At 42.1% G+C, this 22242-nt stretch overlaps 3 protein-coding genes across 3 annotated transcripts in view; 2 read left to right on the forward strand and 1 right to left on the reverse strand.

The window, feature by feature from the left end:
* Positions 1–22242, forward strand: part of LOC134839461 (uncharacterized) — a 595847-nt gene that overhangs the window by 301750 nt on the left and 271855 nt on the right. The window lies entirely within an intron of this gene.
* The window catches only part of LOC134839386 (cilia- and flagella-associated protein 221-like), a 475835-nt gene that overhangs the window by 32549 nt on the left and 421044 nt on the right, over positions 1–22242 (reverse strand). The window lies entirely within an intron of this gene.
* The window catches only part of LOC134851170 (serine/threonine-protein phosphatase 2B catalytic subunit gamma isoform-like), a 12224-nt gene continuing 9686 nt past the window's right edge, over positions 19705–22242 (forward strand). The window contains exons 1-3 of the mRNA XM_063867175.1: positions 19705–19797; positions 20006–20261; positions 22103–22238. Of these exons, the coding sequence (XP_063723245.1) occupies positions 19717–19797; positions 20006–20261; positions 22103–22238 (473 nt within the window). The 5' untranslated portion in view covers positions 19705–19716. The remainder of the gene's footprint in view (positions 19798–20005; positions 20262–22102; positions 22239–22242) is intronic.

Raw genomic sequence — 22242 nt, forward strand, 5'->3', positions numbered from 1 at the left:
AAGAATTGCGCTCGGCGATAAGTGGTTTTTATTAAGTTATTCGATAAGAATTAGAGTCAAGTTTTAGGTTAGGTTAGGTTTTAGGTACAGTATTAGTGATTATGTTTTTATGTAATAGTATAGGTGTGTGATGTTTATGTGTTTATGTGTTACGTTATTGTTGTGATATGTTTTATGTTTGTGTCATAAAAGACCTAGGGTACTCCAGGTCATCAAGGTGACAGCGCACATTCGTGCTACCCTGACAAAGGTAAAGGTGGACGATCCACCTTGGTGCTAAAATTTTAAATCAGAATTGAGAAGAGAATTTCAATGGAGAATTTTAAAGAGTTGAATGATGTTGTATCCAAAAATGATGGTTCTAAGTCGCGACTTGTTTTTTAGATCTTGATTGATCGGAAATTGTTTACTGAACACTGAATCAGACGAGACAGAAAGAAATTACACGACACGACAACAAGAATCAAGACGATAAGAAATGGGTGACACGAACGAACTCATGGAATTCCTCTCAGCGAGTCTAGGAGCGACTCTAGACGAGATCTATCAGCGGCTGATCGATTGTGATTTCACACGAGAAGACCCGGGGTTGGCGATGTTTGTGGTCGCGCTCCTCAATGCATTAGGACGAGAGGGTCGAGGGAATCGCCCTACGGAAGTCGTGTTGATGTTGGCCTTCGGTGAGTCCGGGACCGCCGAGAGAGGCCGAAATCGACTGATGAGATGGAGGCGTGGAGAAATGTCTGGCCACGACCTGGCTCGTGAGCCAGGACTAGGTGAGCAGAGGGACCACCGGCTAGGTGAAATGCCATTACCAGTCCAACTGGCGCAGCCACTAATCGGAGCGAAGAGACAACGTGATGGGCCAGGCCCGTCACATTCGGTCGACTCCCCTACAGCTGCTCCTCCTTCGAAGAAAGTGAGGGTGAGTGAAATAGAGATCCAGACGTCGGAGACGATCGAGACGCTGGAGAAGAAGGAGAAAGATCAAAGCGAGCTGTGTGCCAAACTCCAGGAGTATAGGGCAATAGCTCGAGAAAGAGACGAATGGAAGAAGAAATACGAAGATCTACAGGTGGCTTATAAGGAGGATGAAATAAAGCACCTGAAGGAGCTGTATATGGCGAAGGTGAGTCAAGTGTCACGGGAAGTTCTGGCGAGCATGAGATCCTCGGAGGGATCCAACGACCAACGCCCCGGGACAACAGCTCAGGAGCTGTGTGTATCGAGAGAGCCCGAGGCTCCTCAGCAGACACGACTGTCTGCTTCTAGTCAAAGGTTCACGATACCAGACCCTTCTGACACTTACCTCGCCCCTCAGTTCCAAGAATCGTTCAACCAAGTGGCCAGGACGACAATGGAGGAGATCAACCGAACCACTGGACGGACATTGGGTAGGATCGTTCCTTCCCAGCGTCGTGATCAGTCATCAAATAGCTCGGAGCGAGCACCCCACACGATAGTGCCCGTGGGCACTGCGCATAGCAGAACCTATCAAAAGTCCCGCGTGGTAGATATCAGGAAGAATCTGATGACACGGCACCAGTTCACGCAAGTAGCTGCGGAGCATCCTCGAGCCTGCCTGAATGACATGAGCTGGAACCCCGCTACGAGCGACCAGGTAATTCCCCCAGGGAGTCGCCACCTGATCATAGGAGACAGTTTGGTGAGGGATCTGAATGAGATCTCCGTCTATGGTCAGACAACCACTTTGTCCTTTGGAGGAGCTTCAGTGGCTCAGGTCATCAAGATGATGGAATTCCAAAGCGAGGATCACCTGGATACGCTGGTGATAAAGCTAATAACTAATGACGTCTCGAGAGCCCCAGTGACTCCCGAGTGCAAGTGGGAGCCTCTGCTGGTATGCCTCCTGAATGAACTGAAGGAGAAGTACAGGCCCAGGTTTGTGGTGCTGTGCACGATACCACAAAACCCGCTGATGGGCACCACAGTGGCAGATTTCATGAACGGCAACGTGACACGGTGGAACGAAATGATCCGTAATCTGGTGAGAAACAACCCTGGCGAGTTGCGACTTCTGGATCTCGAAAACACGCTGCGCATGATTGATCATGTTGCGCTTACCAAAGATGGGATACATTTCAACACCCAACGAGGGAGACACTGGGTGAATGATGTATTTCAGACGCAATTGAGAGAAATGGAGCAGGAGTCGAAGGCGACCAGTTCTCTGGCTCGGACCAGCTCAACGACCGGAGGAAGTAGAATAAGGGCAAGCGTGCCCGAATCCCTCGTCAACCGCCTAGGGCCCTTGGCAATGGAGACGGCTGTAGCCGCACCCACCGCTCCGAGCTCAAACGTGAGAGAGAGGCTAGGGACTGCTCCTCCTCCCAGAACACAACCGCTTGAAAGCCGACTCGGCAGATCAGTGGTTCAGAACAGAAATAACTCCCAGACCGTGTCTAGGAGGAACGATCCGCCCGCCACGGCAAACCCTGCTCCAGCAGCAGGATCGTCTACGAGCGCCGTGGCTGCGGAGGGAGTTGAACCAGGCAGCCTGCTGCTTTGGAATCGATCAGACCCTAGTCATTGGAGACAGTATAAGACGGACATGTCCACGAAGCTGAACATGAATACCCTGACGTGTCGGGAGGACGCGATGAGAATGATTGGCGGAGAAAGTCCCACGGTGTCGCGATTGTATCGGATACCAGGTGTGGATTGGCTGCTAGCAGAGCAGGAGCAGTTCAGCTCTACGACTAAGCTCCGACATGCAGACTTGAACGGGTTGCCTCAGGACAATACCTTTGGACCTTTGAACACACGATCCCTTACGGACGTCAGACAGAGAGCCCGGGAATTGACGCCACCTGGTCGAAGGGGCAAGTTTCAGGCAGAGAACAAGCCCAATAACAAGCATCATAAGATGTACAGGCAGTTCGCTAAACCACCCGGTCAGACGCCTGGCGAGTATTCAAGGGACTACCCCCGAACGACTACGGTAGATGGGGATGACCAGAGATATGGGAAACTGAAGGCCCCAATAGGCGATGGCCTGTTCGCAGCTTACGATCCCTTAGAGATGAAAGCTGCAAAGTATCTGATCGTAGCCAGTTCCGATTATCTCTATACGCCCCGTTCTCTCTTTTGACCCGACGTGATTTTCTTGACGGCACCTAAATTGGACTGGGGACAAGCAATCGGCATGATGATAAGTGTGCGAAGGGTGGTCAGTATGGAGCCGCAGGTAATAGTGGTTGCAGGCTCAAATGATCATCTGCAAAGCAGGGGCTTATTGTCACGTCTGACGGATGGGTCGATCCCGAGTAACGAGGTCATGGGGGAGGCGATAATGACATTGCTCTCGGCGATGGCTGAGGTAGAGGCAGCAGCAAAACAACGCTTCACCCAAAACGTGGTGAAGGTGATCTTTGTATTGTCACCAGGGTACGCTGCATTACCAGAACCCCTTCAATTTGTATACACAATGGTCACAACAATAGCAGAGGGGAGGTTCAATGTGATAATTCCTGCCCCGAACAGAGTAGTGGACCCGGACAGTTACTACCCGTCCCGATCAGAGCTTCCCGCCGTTTGGGCTGACATTTCGAATGCCATACAGGGGCTCAGAGATTGTAGCACAACTCGGTTGGTGCTAGATGAAGTTCTGGGGTTGGAGCTGTCCAACTTTGCCAGATTGCTGAAACTAAGACCAGGGGTGGATGACGATCATCTGTTAGTACAACAGGTGGCTGATGATCTCTGGTTCAGACAGATGGATCATGCCGAGAATGAGCTGGGCATGACAGTCAGGAAGAACATGACAGCAGCCGAAGAAGATCTCATGGCAGTGGGTTTGCGCACGAAGCCGCACAACAATATATGGTTATACTTGTCACCAAGGCTGTGCACCTTGGGTGAGGACGCGTTCGAGCACGCGCCGGCAGTGATAAAGGAGATACACGTGTACCTGAAGAACCTGTTTGATGCCCCGGAGTTAACTGGGGGCATGATGTTGAAACTAATGCAGGACGTAAACACGATGTCACTGGACAAGTTCCAAGCTGACGTGCTAGCCACGAGGGCACAGTACGAACGATCGGATGCTATCTTGGGAGGAATGGGAGTGGGATGGACGCCATCCTTCCTGTCGACGTGCTATCCTAGGGCATCCCGGAACTTGATCGCGAGTTTTGTCAGAGACATCAGGAAGTTATCGATTGGCCTGGTATTAGCCTTATACGTGACATTTGGTCACAAAAATTTCGTGAAGGGGCCGGCGAATCTCTTCACCCAAGCGTTAGCAGATTTGAGATTGGATGGACTCCTGACTCTGATTGCCATGACCTACGGTCGACTGGGTGATTTGCTTAGGCTATTACGTTACCCTGAACAACTACAGGGACCCAGTCGTGAGTTCAATGCACAGTTGGAAACCGCCTCGCTCAAGAAGATGAAAGACTGGAGGACTCTCCTGCTTCAATACCTCTTACAACAGAACAGAAGCGTCACGGGAGAAGACAAGGTGGCGACGGATGCGGGCGAGTGTAAGCAGTATTGTGGCATGCCCTTACTGACGGACTTGGCTGTCATGATGCGGATTGATCCGTTGGCTCTGGTCCATGGACTGCGGGAATTCGTCACAGTGGTGTATGGACCGGTGATGTCTTTTGCGTTCCCGGATGTACAAGTTAAGGCATACAGGAATTCGGTGTTGTACGTCAACCTGGTCTCAGTCGTGGACTGTTCCGTGCTGAAATGGGTAGAACAGAGTGAGTTGAGAGGGCTGGCCAGTGACGATAGGCTGTTCGGAAGAATAGCGGAGCCAGGTTGGATGTTGATGGATTTCAACAACCACTTCAAATGCCGAATGGGCCGTGAGGAAATTTCTCATATCCAGTTCAACCCGAAGCTTTGGAACTTAAGACCAGTAGTAAAGGATACGGGAGCGGCTATGGGAGTGCCATTCTTACCAGAGGCCTATGCACACGCCAAAGATAACCAGCAAGCGTGGCTTTCTGGATCCAGGCTGCTGCCGGACCAATGCCCTCGATATCCACCGATAAGGAGGATGTTGTTGGGAGTCACATCTCCCATCATTGCCCCTCGCATCGGAGCAGCTCGCGACGCAGAGAAGAGAATGTTGAAGTGGAGTGAAGGGATGGAGCCGCGCTTCATCGGCTGGAATGTTGCAGCCGCGCACACGTTTGACTTCTCATTTCCTGATGCTTGGAGTAGGAAGAAGATCAAGGCACTACCTTCCAGGAGACCAGAGGTCTCGGCCGAAATGTGGAACGAAGTGTATTCTCCCACGGATGACTTATCAAGACTGAAGTGGTCAGGAGAAGTGAAAGTAGTGATGATGGAAGTGGCAAAGGAGAGCAGAGGGGGCTCATATATAACGATAGAGGACCTAGCACCACATGGCGAGGAGTCTGTAGAATTCCTGGTGAATGATGAGTTGTTTTATCATGCAGGAGACATGACCGTACCGGCTCGGCCGGACTCGGGCATAGACTCACGACAAGAACCTTCAGGACCCAGGCCAAAACCTGATGCAGGTGATGATGAATTGATGGATCAGGACGATGACGATAACGAAACCGAGGGAAAGACGGGAAAACCGGGTGAGACAGATCTGGGAGCGTTAGAGAGAGACTTGCTAGAATACCGGTTTAGTGAAGACGACGATGGGGAAGTCGATGGGAGTCTATTGCTAATGACGCCATCGTCTTTCATGTCCCCTACGAAGGAGGTGTCGGCCGACTTATCCCCGATAGACCCAATAAGCCAGGCGAGAGAGTGCCAAAGCAGGGATCCGCAGAGATTGCTCCATGAGTCACCAAGGAGGAGAAAAATCGAGGAATCAATGAGAGTATCCTTCCTGAGCACGTTGCCGGAAGAGGAATGGGAGAGATATCAGAGTGAGCTAGAAGGCAAGACAGGGGCAACCTGGAGTCGAGTGAATTTCATGGAAAGATCATGGGACGTGATAAGGCGATATGGGACGCAGTCCATAATGAAGGTGGGATTGAACCAACCCATCATGCGTGAGGTCCTGGAGAAAATAGTGAACTCCAGGGAGTCGGATGTTCTGACCGAGTCAGTAACAGAAGACAGTGCCGATGATCAGCAGGTTACAAAGAAATTACCTGTTAGGCGAGCCAGGAAGGGGCTGAAGCGACTAAAAGGGAAAACAGGAAGTCGAGCCATGAACCCGAGAGTGGTGAAGTCGAGAGCCAGCGCAGTGGTGACCTCTTTAACGAGCGCAGGTCGTTCAGGCGAGAGCGGGCAAGGAGATAGTGCAACGCTGACAGGGGGAGAAAAGGAGAATCTGATACCCCCTATGCTCTTGGCAGGTCTGACCACGACTGCCGTAAGATCAAAGAAAACTGCACAAATTAGAGATGGAGATCATCAGTCAATGTGGATCTGGAGGACTTGAAGATTACAGGCCCTCGCGGACCAACATAGCCAAGCTGAAGCTGGAAGGACAACTCGACGTGGTCGAGTACAGTCGAGTCACTGTACCGGAATCAGTCCACATGGGAGATCCAGCAGGAGGGTATGTGGAGATGTTGAAAGCGAGGAACTCCGCAAGAGGGCACCTGATGGCTTGGAGCGAGAAGCGAGCCATGCAGGAATATCTGGAAGAGCTTACCGAGAATTCAAACTTGAATCGGAAAGAATACGGCACGGTAATGTCCTCTGAAGCGAACGAAATCGGATTGGAAAAACTACTAGAAATCTCCTGGAGGGCGGCCCTCCAGAGATACTTCGACGAGGCGATGCATGCACCTGCTACGGTGGCAGCATACCTGGCTCATCCTTGCGTGAGAACTGATCTGCAAGTACGGTTGGCTTGGTGCTTGATGGGCATCAAGAGGGCGGAGTATGAAGCCAGTAATGATTCGAAATCACGGGAGCAGGAGCTGGAGTTGATGGAAGCTCTGCGAGCGTTGATTTCAAAAGACGATTCTGCGATAGCATGGGCTAAGCGTAAGGATGCCTTTTGCTTTGTCAGGTTCGTGGTGGATCGTATCCCCACTCCTGTTTTGGGAGAATGCATAAAGATCATTCGGCAAAAGGGAGTTGATTGTGAAAGGAACTTCCTTAGGGCACTCCTGGAACTATATCAGGACATGCCATTGACTGTGCCAAGCAAGGAGTCGAATGACATGGAAAGCTATCGCAAGTTGGAAGAGGTGAGAAGATATTCCAACAGAGAATTGAAAGTGAGTTGGGAGTTGATTGAAGCAGTCAAAGGACAAAAAGAGTTTGCAACACTAGGGAAACTGAAGTCGTTCCAATATGTGTCTGGCACACCGGGGATGGCGTATAATCCCTTCGTGAATGAAGAAGCCAGGGAAGCGTACTTCGACTATGAGCAAGTCATAGTACTCAATTTCTGGGTCGAACGTATTAAAGAAACTGGAATGCTGATGGTGGAACAACCCAAGCTGGGAATTATTTTGGAAGAACGAGTGGTCGAACCCTCGGTTCCCGAGCTAAAGGGGCAAGTGAGTTTTGATTGTGGTTCTTGGGACGGTCCCTTGAAAACCAGTCTAGTGACGATGTGGGAACTCATGAAGCCTTCTTGGTGTCCACATCCTAACGCCGGTTTAATCTGGGACAAGACGGCGGATATCACGTTAGACCTAGATGATGACGCGAGTTTGCATGATCTGGCCATGATACATCATCTGCTGGCCATGAGGTTGACGAAGCGGAAGAGCAACCCATCCACGGAGCTGTCCGAGGAAGGTCCATCGAGTAATGGGTTGAAGCAAGGCACATGCTTGGCTCAACACAGTGGGATGGAAGGACATGTTTGTAACCTGGGACACTGCCTGGTTACGCTGAGTGAGCAGCATCGGCAACTGGCACGATTGTATGGAAGATTGAGCATGTCGGATAAGAGTGGCATGGAGTTGGTCGCGGACTGTCATGGGGTGATGGACGTAAATTTGATCACAGCCTTGGGGTTTTGTAGCATGACAAGTTCGATAGAATCGCTTGAGCGCCTGGAGCGTGCCCATGAGCTAGTGACGTCCCTCAGCGTGGAAGTATTCCCTGGAGCATTGCAAACGGAACAGAAGATCGGAGGCTGGAGAGAAGCTCTGGAGAACGAGATGAATCTGAAGGATAGTGAGGCCTATCATAAACCGACTGGTTCAAAGTATCTGGTGGGTTCAAGCTCCGCATCATATTGCAGTAGTAGATATCCTACACACATGGTGATGATGGATGTGAGGACACAGCAGGTGTTGATTGATCAACTTTTCTCTGTGCCAAAGTGCGTGAGGTTGGCCAGAATGTCGGAGAGGTCACATGATTTGTTGGCAAAGATCTTTCGGGCAGTCCCGAAGAGATCTGAAGGCGAGTTGCGAGACGTAGTGGGTGAAGAGTTTCTGAGATTAAACGAAGGCAATGTGAGTGAGTTCCAGAAACAGAAAGCGAGTGGAGCGTTACCCACTGAATTCCCCACCATAGAAGAGAAAGACGACTTACACAGAATTCTGATGGAGGTGGAACCGTTGCTGGGAGCCTCAGGGTATCGGACCCGAAGGAACATAGTGAGAACCCATGGGGAGTATCCTTGCCACTGCTTGGCGCAGACGTTGTGGTACCCCAAACGCGGGAATCTAATGCTAGTATGGGACGTGGAGGAGTTGTACTCTACGGGGTTGCCCGATCAGAATCAACAGGTGTCAATCGTGGTGGTTAGTGCCATGCTGGCAGTGAGATGGCTGGAGGCTAACGCGGACACAAGTGAGCAGGAGACGGCCGTGCCGACTCCTGAGCAGCTGAGCAACGTGAAGATGAGTCGTGAATTGGATCTTTTCAGAACCACCTGCAAGGTTCTGAGAATACCTAAAGCCATTGAGAGAATATGGTCAAGGCAAAGATTGATGCCTTGGTTCCGTGCAGTGATGACATCATGGATGTATGAACGCGCGAAGCGTCACATATCGAGGAACACGGAAGCCTATCAATCTTTCCAGCTAGATATAGGACCAGGAGCCTATAAGAGAGCATTCCTGACGCACAGAAACGCGGTCACCACGGCGGTGAAGCGGGTAGCTGGAGCGCCTTGTGTTACTGAAGAAGAGAAGAAAGAGGTCTTAAAAGCTGACCTAGAACGAAACGTGAGCCTATGTCTTCACAACAGCGTTTGCAGGAACCGGGAGCAGAAGGTGAATGTGGACTTGCTACCTTGTTGCAAACCGAGGCTGTTGGAGCAGGAGGGTTGGGGCACGGCCCGCAACTCTATGGACATGTTGGAGAAAGTTCTGGAAGACAGTGACGATGAACATCAGGATGGAGAAGCGATGGAATGAAGATGATGAACGAAGAGAACAAGTGAAGACGTGAGCAAGAAAGGAAGAGAAGGAGAAAAAACTTGATTGTCTTTGTGTGTCAAAACTAGAACCAATCAACCAAGTTTTGATTATTGAACTTGTGAAACTTTTTGTTTTGATCTAGTTTGGTCAAACCAAACTTTGAAAATTGTTACAATTGTTGAATTGTTGAAAAAGAAATTTTAGTTATGGCTATTTATGTATGTATATGAGGAACCTAGGTGAGTATATTTACCTATTTATTCACAACTGAAGTTTTTAACCTGTGTAAGACACAATTTCACTGTGTGGCGACATGGTAAGTTTGAGTAAACTCGCTCGAGAAGGGTGGGTAACTCAATAACTTTCCTAGCCACAGAGTTTCTTAGTTTTAATATTGAAAGGACCGCATAAATGACTGATTATACTTGGTGAGTGAAGTTAAGTTAATTTTAACGGGTGCGTGGCCGTGCCACGTCCCACTTTTTAATCACAAAGAGCGAAAAGAAGTTTTATGGCAAGACGACGTAAGTAGTCGGAAAAGAAATTTTATCTAGGACACTCCTCATGGTGCAAATTTTGTGAAAATGTTGAAGGGCAGTGAGATGTAGTACGATGCCTTTTGTGAACACGTAGTGAGTTGAGGTGGGGTAGATAAATTTCATTTTCTTATGCGATTTGTAAGATTGATTACAGAAAACTGGATAACTACTTGACGATAACCCGGTGTTATGCGATCAATAGGGACATTGATGGGGACTGTCCCGGGAGTATGTGCCATTCTGCCAGATGGCACAGCGCAACCTTCCGACGAAGCACGAATCAGAGAGAAAAGGCCTTGACAGCAAAAAAGTGCTTGAAAGGAGGGTCAGAATATTCTGGAATATATTTTTTTAAAATTTCGATTTTCAAGTTGATATTTCTCAGAAATACGAAAAACGGCCATTTTGAGCCAAAAAGTGACGAAAATCAGAACAACGACAGAAATTGTGAAAAACAGTCGTACAAGAGACGGAAAATACGAAGCCTCTTATCGTGGCAACAACACACGATAAGGACCTTAGCAGTGAATATTGGTGGAGAAGGAGGCTTCAATGGGGGAAGAAATATACCACGGAACCCTCCCGGGACGCAAATCAGAAGAGATAAGAGCGTTATCGCTGGAATATCACGGGAGCGGAGGCTTGGTCCCCCAGAGACTGTTTATGTGAAGGGACTGTATAGAACCAACTTTTTAGCTACCTGAATGTCATAGATCTCTTAATTAACACCGTTATTGTTTGATATTTCAGAATATGAGTAGCTAGAAAGAGGAAATGGATTTAATATAGAACTGTCACACAAAAACATGTTAAAATAGGTTGTTCGAGCCGTGTTTTTAATAACAATCACGTAGTCTGAGGATCCGAGACTCAGCTATGTGGTTGTGTTCGCATGTAAACGAAAGCTGATCAAAAGTCGTTTGACTGATGGCCTAAAAATGGTAACTTTTTACTTTGCCCTAGACAGACCAGAAAATCAACTGGCAAGGTCGAGACGGTGAAAAGCGAGTAGGATTAAGGTAACTGACTCCTGCCAATCGTTAATAGGTACTTTTCCTACGCTCCGTCGCTGTGTAGTATTTGGGCGAATGTTACATATATACTAAATCCATTGGGAATGGATTGTCTTTTCCTTCCCTCTAGCTACTCATGCTCCGAAATACTAAGTATAATCGGAGTTATTTCGATTTTTCTGGGCATCACAGCTGAAAAGTAAATTTAACAGATTCACACAGTTTCTGGACACCGCGCCTCCAATTCCGTTTTACCTCAGAGATAACGTCGTTACCTCCTCAATCTCGTGGTACAGGAGGGTACGGATACGCTCCAGCAGTCCCACCGAACCTTCTTTTTTTAGGATTTTTTTCAGCTAAGCGTTTTATCGTGTCTTGCTATTGCGATAAAAGGCTCTGTTTCTTCTCTATTTTCCGCAACTGTTCTTCGTCTTATTTTGTCGGTATCTCTGTTTCCACTGTTTTATTTCTCTTTTTTCGTTCAAAATAGCAGTTCACGCATTTCTCAGAAATGATCTGGTTCGAATCGAAAATTTGAAATTTAAAAATTTTAGGATATTCCGACCCTCCTTATCACTGCCAATCTGACGCCAACGCCTTTAGTGTTCTTTTTCTAGTACGTCGGCGGGTTCAAAATTCTGAGGGATATTTTTCAAGGTCTCATAGAGCCACGAACATTTACCCTAAGCTAGCCAAAATCAAATTGTCGAATTTGCTTTATGTATGCAACGATATCGAGGCAAAATTGTTTTCTCCAATTACCGGAAGACAAGATTCATAGCCCCATAAACCAACGTGACACCTGTATCGTAACTGAACCGGGTCAGTATGTTTGTACAGCAAGAGCAATTTTAGAAGTTAAAAAACAAAAAAAGTACAAGAGAAAACCTGACGGACTATTCTTATAAATCGAGAATGGTTGGCCTTTAAATGTGGGAAAATGTAGAAATCTCAATTCACATACCTTCACTACATGAATGTCAAAAATGCAAAATCTCTGGACGCCAGTAAAAACGTCATCGTGGCGATTGGTGCAACATAGAAAACCAACAAACCAATAATCAGTCCCCAAACAAACCAAGCTCCAAAAATGCCAGCGACGAGAAAAACGATGACGAAACAACAAGCGATAAGTCTTGTAATGGCAGCGAAAATATCGAAGGAAAGAATGTGAAAACACCACCTTCTAAAGTTTTGGTTAATGGAACTAAAAGGAAGAGTGCATCAACTCCAAGCGAAGAAAAACAAATGGATGAGGTTCTCAACAATCAAATCGTAGATTTTCATACTTATTTGCCAAGAAAAAAAAACAAGTTGAATATTGAACATAACAGACAAAAATGTTTCTCTGACAGAAGAAGGCTTTAAAAAAATTGTGAAACTTCACCAACCTCTTGGTCAGTTTCAACACGGAAGAAAGGGCCTGAAATGAAATCTAAAAATTCCAGAGGATATTTGGTCGGAGCGAAGTTTGATTAAGTTTTCTAGGTGCGAAAAAACAGATAAAATTGCCGTTAACTTTTTAGCACAAGAAATCCAGCTAAATTACACTCATTTATCAAAAACTGTATAGTATTTAAAAAAACCGTCCAGATTCATTTTGCGCATTCAGGAAGCAAAAAACTCAAATTTTACAAATATACATCTGAGTTTACTGGATAAAAACAATGTTTAATTTGACTTCAAACCGGGCGCAAATAATTCTGGTGGTTTCTTAACATTTTGGTTATCAAAATTGAGTCCTGCAAAAAGAATTGTTTCAGTTACAGGTTTTCAAATGTTAAAATTTACCAAACTTGATTGGTTTGTTATTAATATTTATGCGAACCCAAGTTCCTTGCGAGCAGCCATGAATTGACTGAAATTAAGCATTAGATTTTTACCTAATCTATCGGAAATTATCATGACGGGTGATTTGAAAGCACTCAGATATGAAAATTTTAACATTTCTCCGATACTTACGTTAAATGATGCACGTATCCAAAGAATTACCCAACTCACAGAACAAATTCTTGGTTATTCGGTTTTGCTGATTCCGCAGTAAAATATGATTTTTGTGATTATACACAAAGAGAAACAACATAAAACATTTGCGCGCCTAGATTACGTTTTTATGAATTTCGAAACAGAGTATGACTCTATGCAAAGCACTCAAGTATCAATCTCTGATCATTTGCAGTTATACGTTTTTGTTAAGCCATCAAAATTTTACCAGCGCGGCCCTAATTTATGAAAATTAAATGATGAAATTTTAAAAAACAACGCCAGCTTAATTCGTAATGATCTAAAAACTTTGTTGAAATTGAATCACCAATTAGTTACGAAAACTTTGAGCATAATTTTCGTGACATTCTGAAGTTTCTGCAAGAGAACAAAAAATGTGTAGATAGGAAATAACTTGTTAATATCAAGTATAACGAAAATTTTCTCAGAGATCGCATTCACAGCGAAAAATGTCCGAATCCGAGTTTAGTTTAAAAAATCTTTTGATGCTGGAACATCTTTAAAAGGTCTCAAACAAAAAAGATTTTCAGATATTCGAAAAATTCCGAAAACTCTCAGCTCAACTTTTGAGGGGGTGCCCAAATGTTGTGGCCAATAAAACTCAAAGAACACAATTAACTTAATCAAGCGAATCAAAGTGGATGAGAACACTTATCATACGAATAGGATATTCTTAATCAATTTCGAAAGTATTTTTCAAATACTTAAAAAAAAATTTTTTCAAACAGACTCCGAACAACATTTAACGACGACCTTTTCATCAATCAATAAACTAGAAATTGCTGTGAATGATGGCTACAGTCACTTTACTGGAGATGAAATTTTCTTGGCTATAAACAAAGTAAATTTGAGAAGCTCAGCTGGACCAGACGGCTATACAAGAACTCCACGGATGACATTTGTTCAAGTTTAGCATAAGCATTTGATCATTTTATTCAAAGTGGAAAACAGTTTTCATTTAGAAATAATCAAACTGCTCCCCCAATTTGAAAACGCCATAGCAGTACAAGATTTTTGTCCGTTTAGTCTTATGAATACCGACGCAAAAATTTTAGCCCATACAATCTGTAAAAGAATCAAAAAGCAAATAAAATGCAAAATTGTAAAGAAAAAACCATCAGCACGTGTTTTTGTCTGGAAGACAAATAAACACAGCAATAACAAAATTGAAAAAAAGCTATTACTCCAGAACGATTGACTAATCGAGGTTCATGTGCAATAAAATTGGACTTTTCTGAAGCATTTGACAGCGTTGACAGATCACTTCTCATCAAACCTTTGAAAGGGTTAATTTGCTGAGTTTTCCGTTAGAGCTATTGAAACTTTGTATTTAGACTCAAAAGCAGTAATTGAGATAAATGGTAATTTTTTTCAGCCAGCTTCAAAATTCATTGCGGTGTGAGACAAAGTTGCCCTTTTCCGCATTTTTATTCATAGTTTTTCTCGAACCGCATCTTGAAGCAATTGAATCTTCAGAAGCAATTAAAGGTTTTGGTTTGTTGAGCCACAAACTAGTTTCATATGCAGACGACATAACTTGCTTTATCAAAATCAGATGTTTTGCCAGGTTGTTTCACTAAAAAAAAATTTCGCAAACAAACTCAATTGATGATCAACATTGCAAGGCATTCGCGGAAATTACGATCTTATCCGACAGATGTATATATTGTGCCCATTTGACTAACACCTTCCCACTAGACGACGCCCGTCCCACCATCATTCCCCAAGAGTATGTACAGCCCATTGAAGTAGCCCTACTAGAAAAAAACCGCCGAATCAATTTTAATCACAAACTTTACAACCTCGTTCAAAACACGAACTACGAGTTTTCAGCTACCACCGAAGAAATAAATATCATCAGAACGCTTGAACTTCTTTGGCCACTGCTTTGCACAAAAATTGTAGTACGCATACTTGCTAAGCTTTTAGTAACATCCGCCGCCATAAAAACCAACTTCCCCAATGAACTGTTCCCTGAACCTGACTCCTCGTTTATAGAAATTGTATTACTATCATTAAAACAAATCAATCAGAAACACATCTTTTCTGCACGTGTTTTCCACATTTTTTTAGATTTCATCGGGCACTTATCTAAAGGATAATATTAAAAGAACAAAAAAAAACTCTTAGTCAACTTTTAAATTTTGTTCTAACAATGTAAATAAATTGTCTTAGCAATGAAATTTAAAACAAATTCAATAAAATGATAATTTTGTAGAAAAGTTCTGCAGTAAAGTATTAAATTAATTGGCAAAAAACTTGAAAGAAACTAAATTTTTTATGTGTGCTTTTTAGAAACGAATAATTCTCTTTTAATCGCCCAAATCCTTTCCACCAAAATCAAGTAACTTGCCCAAGTAGATTTTTTTGATGAATGCATACAAGTTTTCAAGAACTAACTGACAACAGCTCTAACTTGTTTTTACACGTTTCAAACTTTCCCTTAACATAGTTAGAAGGAATTATAGGTAAGCTTAAATTAACCAACGCAGCATACTAATTCCATAAAAAACCAACCGCATGTATAACCAAGTCCCACAGTACCCAAACCAGATTAAACCCAGCTTAAAACTGGATAATTTTTTCTTTTGAAACCCATTTTCAAGTTTTATTAAAACCACTGAAAACACAAAACACCCAAAAGATAAACCACAACAATCTTTTGTTGGTAAAGGTTACAAACAAAGACAAAAAGAGAAAAACACCTGATAAAACAGAACAAAAACTTAAAGATGAAAAAAGCCTCTGCTCAAAACGACGGTAAAATTATGCTCCCTTAACTGGCCTCATCCACCAGTAGGACGTCCTGAGCATGCTCTATAGCCGGCCTCAACCACCTCGCTACACCACGCTTTTGACGCGTACTCATGGTTTTGACGAGCGTTGCTCGAGGGTGAGCGACTCCTTAAATTAACCAAAACTAAATAAAAATGCTTTTGCGAAAACAACTAATAAATATCCTAACTGAAACTGATCTCACTAACAAGTTATAGATATAAATATGCAAAGTAAAAAGTTTTCTTAGAACAAAAGGAACGAGCAGCAAAGAAAATGATAACTCGACGACACTCCGACTTTCGAATGGCAAACCTATTGGTTTGTTGCAGTAGTCACAACCGTCACAGGATTCATATGATGTATCCAATATTGAAGCAAAGACACCCATTGATGAAGAACAATGGTCAAATTGAAGTTGACATCACGTACGGATCCTAGTCACTTGGCGCTTTACACAAAGAAGTCAAACTCCAGCTTGCACGTAGTGTCGCTCTAGTTTAACGAAATCAACACATCTTTGCATGAATCTGAAATCTTGACACGTTTACTCAAGACAACCTAGCAAATATGAGAGCAAGTTCTGGAAAACGAGGAACTGTCCCTCTTCTCTCTATGAATACAACTACTCCGAAACCTGAAAAGCTGTTTCTCCTTCTTCTCTCGCGCAGTCACTGCTTCAAAAAGAAACTACTCAAAGAAACAAGAAATCTCTCCAACTACCTTTCACTCCAATAAAAATTAAAGCTTCAAACTCTCTAAGCCCCGGATGGTTGGAACCAGTTTAAAACTAGTATTTATATCCAATTATAGTTTTTATAAAACTATCTCTATCTAAATATAACTGTATTTTTCTAACTAACTAATCATGATCTATAACTAATACTTACAATTATTTGTAACGCTGAAACTTTTCATATTTCAGCAACAGATTAAAATAAATTTAACTCAGAAGACAGTTGTTCTCCTTCAGATCAGTTCCTGGTATCTAGCTTGCAAATAATAGTATACACTAGATCTATTGAGATTAGGCGATATAAGAGAAAAATAAAGATCGGTATTAGACTAAGAAGTTGCACGAATCTATGCAGCCGAATATAATATAGCGTGACGAACAGACGGTGTACCAACTTTGAAATTACTCTATGAGTGAGCCACCCCGGACATATGCTCAGAAGCTAGTTGTGAAAAAACATCAGTTAAACCCAGAGATGGTATGGTACTCACATAGTAACTTTTAAAAACCTCATTTCATTCCGCAATCACAGAATTATCAAACGCGGGTCGAGATCCCGCTCAAAAACCGCTCAAGGTTTGAGCGGTTTGAGCGGTTTTCCAGCAAGATTTGAGCGGTTTTTGAGCGTTTTTTCTAGATAAACCGCTAAAATCCTGCGCGGTTTTTGAGCGTTCTTTTTTTTAGATAAACCGTTCAAAAATCGCTCAAACCGCTTATTTTGAAGCAAGATTTTGAGCGTAATTGTCTGAAAAAACCACTCAAATCGCTCAAATCTTGCTTCAAATTAGGTGAAAAATCTCGGCTCGGGTAAGCTTATAAAAAAGTTTAGCCCAAAAACCTGAAAAAAAAACACAATTTATTGGTAACTGGGCAGATTTTTAACCGAAAAGAACGTGATATTAGCTGCACTAATGAAGTAGAACTGAACTAAAATCTAACCGACTCAACCGAATAAATCATCCTTTTTATCGCTATCGTTTTAGACAAATTACGATATAGTTCATCAAATTTCTTCAATTTTTCACAGTATTTCAGAAACAACCAAATGCATGGCACTTTCATGAAACCTCGTAAGCCTTTCCGCAACCTTGTTCCATATCATACCACTCAATGAGATCAAATTTCGAACACCACTGTGAAATTGAAAAAAAACCATGCTTTGTTTTCTCCTAGAAGAATTAGGTGGGTTTTTGCTTTGGAATCACCCGTTCGTCAAACTAGCAGAGCGCTTCAAGTTCATGATCGCCCCTAAGTGGACTACAATCATCAAAAAACATTGAAAACTTACCGACCCGTTTCTACCCCCCAAAAAAGAAGATACAAGATACTCAGTTTAATTGCAAAGTTTCTGGTTTTTGCCTGACAATTTCCCACTTTTTACGTTTTTTTTTTCATTTGACAAAGAGTTCATATTCCGAACTTTTTATTTCAAACTTTAGATTCTGCTCGTTTCGTAAATAAGGCGAATAACCCAAATTTGGAACGGAATGCCTTTAGCATTTTTTCTTAACGCAAAAATAGAATGAAAAAGTACGAAACAAAACTAACATCAATAACTGTTTTCTAAAGCCCACAGACATGTTATGTACGAGGACAGCGTATACTTCTGGTCCGAGCCACAAAAGTTTTTTTGAAAGATAACAGTTTTACTTTGGTTAAAACTTAGGTTGAACAGGAGATCATATCTCATATCACGTGTATATCTAAAGTTGACTCATCGCTAACCCAATAGGAGTATTGGAAAAAGTATAGAAGAAAAATGTGAGATACAATGGCTACTTTTTGGATAGACAATATCTAAATCAAACTAAAATCAGGTTTTGAAAAATTTCATTTTTAACGAATTCAAAATATGTAGTAATTGCTGGATAGATGCAAACTGTTGGGAGTTTCATTTGCTTCCAGCTTTTTATTTGGTTGCAGACTATTTAACACCAAATAATCATATTCTTCGATAACCAACCACCCTAAAATTTTTGTAAAACAGAATTTTGTGTTAAAATTAAATCTTCAGATGAAAATATAGAATTATCTAGACTTCCTAATAATCAGGCATTTCTATATATCAATTGAGAGCTGAAAATACGAAATTTTTTGAAATAAATGTTAAAATGAGAAGTTGCAAGAGTCTATCCGACTGAAAACATATAGCGTGACTAATGGACGGTCGGCCGATCCACTCAATCAGAAAATGCAAGACCCATCTGACTTACCATAGGCGTAAAATGAGTCTACTTGAACTTTTCTAATTGATTGTACTAATAAAAGATGCACGTTGAATGATCAAAGTCTTGGGGTAACAAGCTTGAAACTAATAAATTACCATTTCAAAATGCATTATGTGCAAGGCTTTGAAATTTTTTCTCTGTTTGAGAAATTATCATTTTTTAAAAACATAATAGACCAGGACCGTTAAAACGAAGTCAGAAAATCAGGTCTCTTATAGGTTCTTTACAAGGCAGTTGGAAATTCAGTTTTTTTTGTAGCTTTGCTCGTACTTTCATTGAAGCGCATGACCGTTCATGGCACTCCCGCTCTTAGACATTCCTAGGCTGACTGAACCTTTCTTGCATTGGTTCTCATTGTGGTGTTTTTACTGGCCCAAAACTTACTGCAATTTTTCTTCGAAATGGACAATCTGTAATGGAAAAGTAGAGACAACTTATTTTAACTTCAGAATTCATTCCACAAAAAGTCATCAGAATAACTCAAGTAAATCATGTGTCTGACTTTTTAAAATTGGCGCAACGGATGACTCCAGTAAACTGAAAAGTTTACAAGATCCAGAAGCTGAAATTCAAAATTTTTACAAGGTCGGAAAATTTGTTAGGTTGCAATGGTTCATTATTCGGTTAGCAAACTTGTCGTCTAATGTCAACAGGTACGATGTGATATCAAAAAACTTTACTATGAGAACTTACTTCAAAATCTGTTTGATTTAGTACGGCTCTACAATTAACTCGATAAATGAATTAGTTTGGGCTCAGTTTCAAGATATATATATATATATTTTTTTTTTCCAAAATTTTGAAGGGTTGCAAAATTGAAACAGCTTAAATGGCATTTAGGAATTGATGAAAACTCGGCTAATTATTTGAATCGAAAATGAAAAAACTCAAAAAATCGAAAAATCAAAACTTATTATTTCCAAACATTATATAACTTGATTTGCAGACTCTCCGAAGGCAACAGTGAGATCAACTTCTTCATCGCCGCTCAGTTTGGACAACCAGCTCATCAGCATCCAGGCAAAGAGGATGAGCAGAGCCAGACCTAATTCGCCCCAGCCGAAGACGAAGCACATCCCCAGAGACATGCTGGGTCCCAACGACATCTTCGACTCCATGTCAGGTCTGCCGAAATTGGACGTGATTCGCAACCACCTCAAGGGAGAAGGCAGACTGTCCGAGGGCGGAGCTTTGAAGGCAGACGTGTATTCAAAAAATTCGAAACGAAAACTGCAACTTTCGATTTAATAATGCATTGACACAAAGAGCTTTTTTAATGAATTTAAACTTAAGGTATTTAAATAATACTCTAAGTACTTTAAGACTTTTTTATCGGATAAAATTTAGGGACAAACAAAACAACACTTTTCACAACTGTGAGCACACGTTTGCAAGCGGACTGCAGGTACTCAAAACGGCTACTGATCTCTTAGCCGAAGAGCCGACTATGCTGGAAGTACCTGCTCCTGTTATCATCTGTGGAGACATCCACGGACAGTACTATGATCTGCTCAAACTACTCAACATAGGAGGCTCGGCTAGTTCGAACACTTACCTCTTTCTGGGGGATTACGTGGATAGAGGCATGTTCAGCATAGAGTGTGTACTGCTTCTGTACGCTATGAAGATAGCATACCCGAAGAACGTCCTCATGTTGAGAGGTAAGTGGGCTGAAAAACTTTAGGATATTAGGTCTGGACGCTTTCCTTTTTGTATGATTAGAAGTTTTTTTTAAAATTTTCTCAGAAGAGACGACCAATAGGTCAACCCGGCAGCAAAACTTCAGGTTAAACTATGTTTTGAAATCTGACAAGTTACTTAATCTATTGAATTTCACACAGTGTTATAATAAAAAGATTTTTTTTCTGGCCATGAGGACTATTTCGAATAGATTTAGGTTTACTTGTTATTATGTAAAGTCAAATAGGTTCAGACATCACATAAAACCTTGGTAAAACTTTGTGTAAAAAATTAGGTCTGGAACCGTTACAGGCAATGTCTGGAAACTTTTGCATGAATGTTTTTATATACTCATAAAACTGAATGTCTTTTATATGCTCAAAAAATGTAGCGATTAAAATTAGTTTTTTTTGCGAACTTTGGAATTTTCGAATGAAAAAATTCTTATCATACAGTTCGCAAAGAAAAAGTCTCTTGCATTTAAGAAAAGTGAAAAAAAAATCAATTATAATGGATTTTCGTGATCTAAAATGTTGTGAACATAATCAATTTCCATGTTACGTTCAGACCACAAAATTGGACTAATAATGGTTTTAAATCCATTTTTTCTCGCCAAAACAAAATGCATTATATTTCATTTGGAATCCATTATAATGGATTTTTTAAGTAGGAAATCATATTAAAATGGATTTTTTTTCCACTTTACTTTTGTTTCGCGCTTCGTGCAAAATTTTGCAAGAATTTCTGCATTTATCAATTTATCAAGTGGGTTATCCAGAAACTTTGCAAAGCGAGTGTACGGCCTAATCGATTTCTAAATCTAAACTCAAATTGCAAAAAGATCCCGTTAAGCTCTCCCCCCCCCCCCCCCCAACGTTTGACCCTTAGCTCCTCCCCCAGTGAAGCCCCCTACCTGAACAAACCCCCCACATGTTCCCACCACCCCTCACCCACCTGGGGAGGGGAGGGAAGGGGGGTTGTTGTACATAGATAAACGCTAGGGGGTTAATGGAAGGGGGATTGGTCCACCTCCAATTTTACCTCCCCCTCAAAGTTTCTAATAAGTTAACAAAATAGTTGAAAGGAAAAAAATTCAGTTTTCGAGTAACATAAAAAAGTAACAAAAAAATCAAAGTTAGGCAGAAAAAAAATTAAATTGAACAAAAAGTAACCAACGTAACCAACTTTAGTTTAAAACGTAGAAAAGGCTTTATGTGCGTTGAAATTCACATCTCAATAAAGTGAAAAAAAAATCGATTATAATGGATGAAAAAAGGATTTTGTTGCCTCGAAAAATATTAATATTATAACCCATTTTTAATTGGTTATAAACGATTTGTTTTCACTTTGTGGACACTGACAAGGAAGCTCAATTATAATAGATTTTTTTCATGGAACTCCAGTGCGGGCTCCTATTCGGCAAAAAACCGCAAGACGTTTATTCAAAATTACTTGAAAACAAACTTGCATTATTTCGCTGTTTTTGTTTCTATGAAAAAAATGCTTGCCATACACTTTCATTGATGAAAACTGTTTGGCACGCTTTTTTCCATAGACTCAAATAATGGAAGTGTATGATACGCATTTTTGCGGAGGGATGTCAACCCGGGCCATTCTGATGATTATTTAATTTATTTTGCGTTATTTTATTAATTTATTTAATTTAATTTGATTATTTAATTTAAAAAAATTAACAAACCCGAATACAAAGTTCCTCCCCATTTTCAATGGTTGGAATAAAAAGTCTTTTTTATTACTCTAAAAACGCATGTACTTTTGTGGACTATTCTTATTAACACTAAAATGATGTCGCCATTTTCAGGCAACCACGAGTGCCGACACCTGACCAAAGTGTTCACATTTAAAGACGAGTGTCTGGCTAAGTACAACGACACAGTGTACAAGGCATGCATGGAGTCTTTTGACGCCCTCCCTCTTGCGGCCATAGTGAACAAACAGTTC

The sequence above is a fragment of the Symsagittifera roscoffensis genome, chromosome 1, assembly GCF_963678635.1.
Source record: "Symsagittifera roscoffensis chromosome 1, txSymRosc1.1, whole genome shotgun sequence".
Taxonomy (NCBI): domain Eukaryota; kingdom Metazoa; phylum Xenacoelomorpha; order Acoela; family Convolutidae; genus Symsagittifera; species Symsagittifera roscoffensis.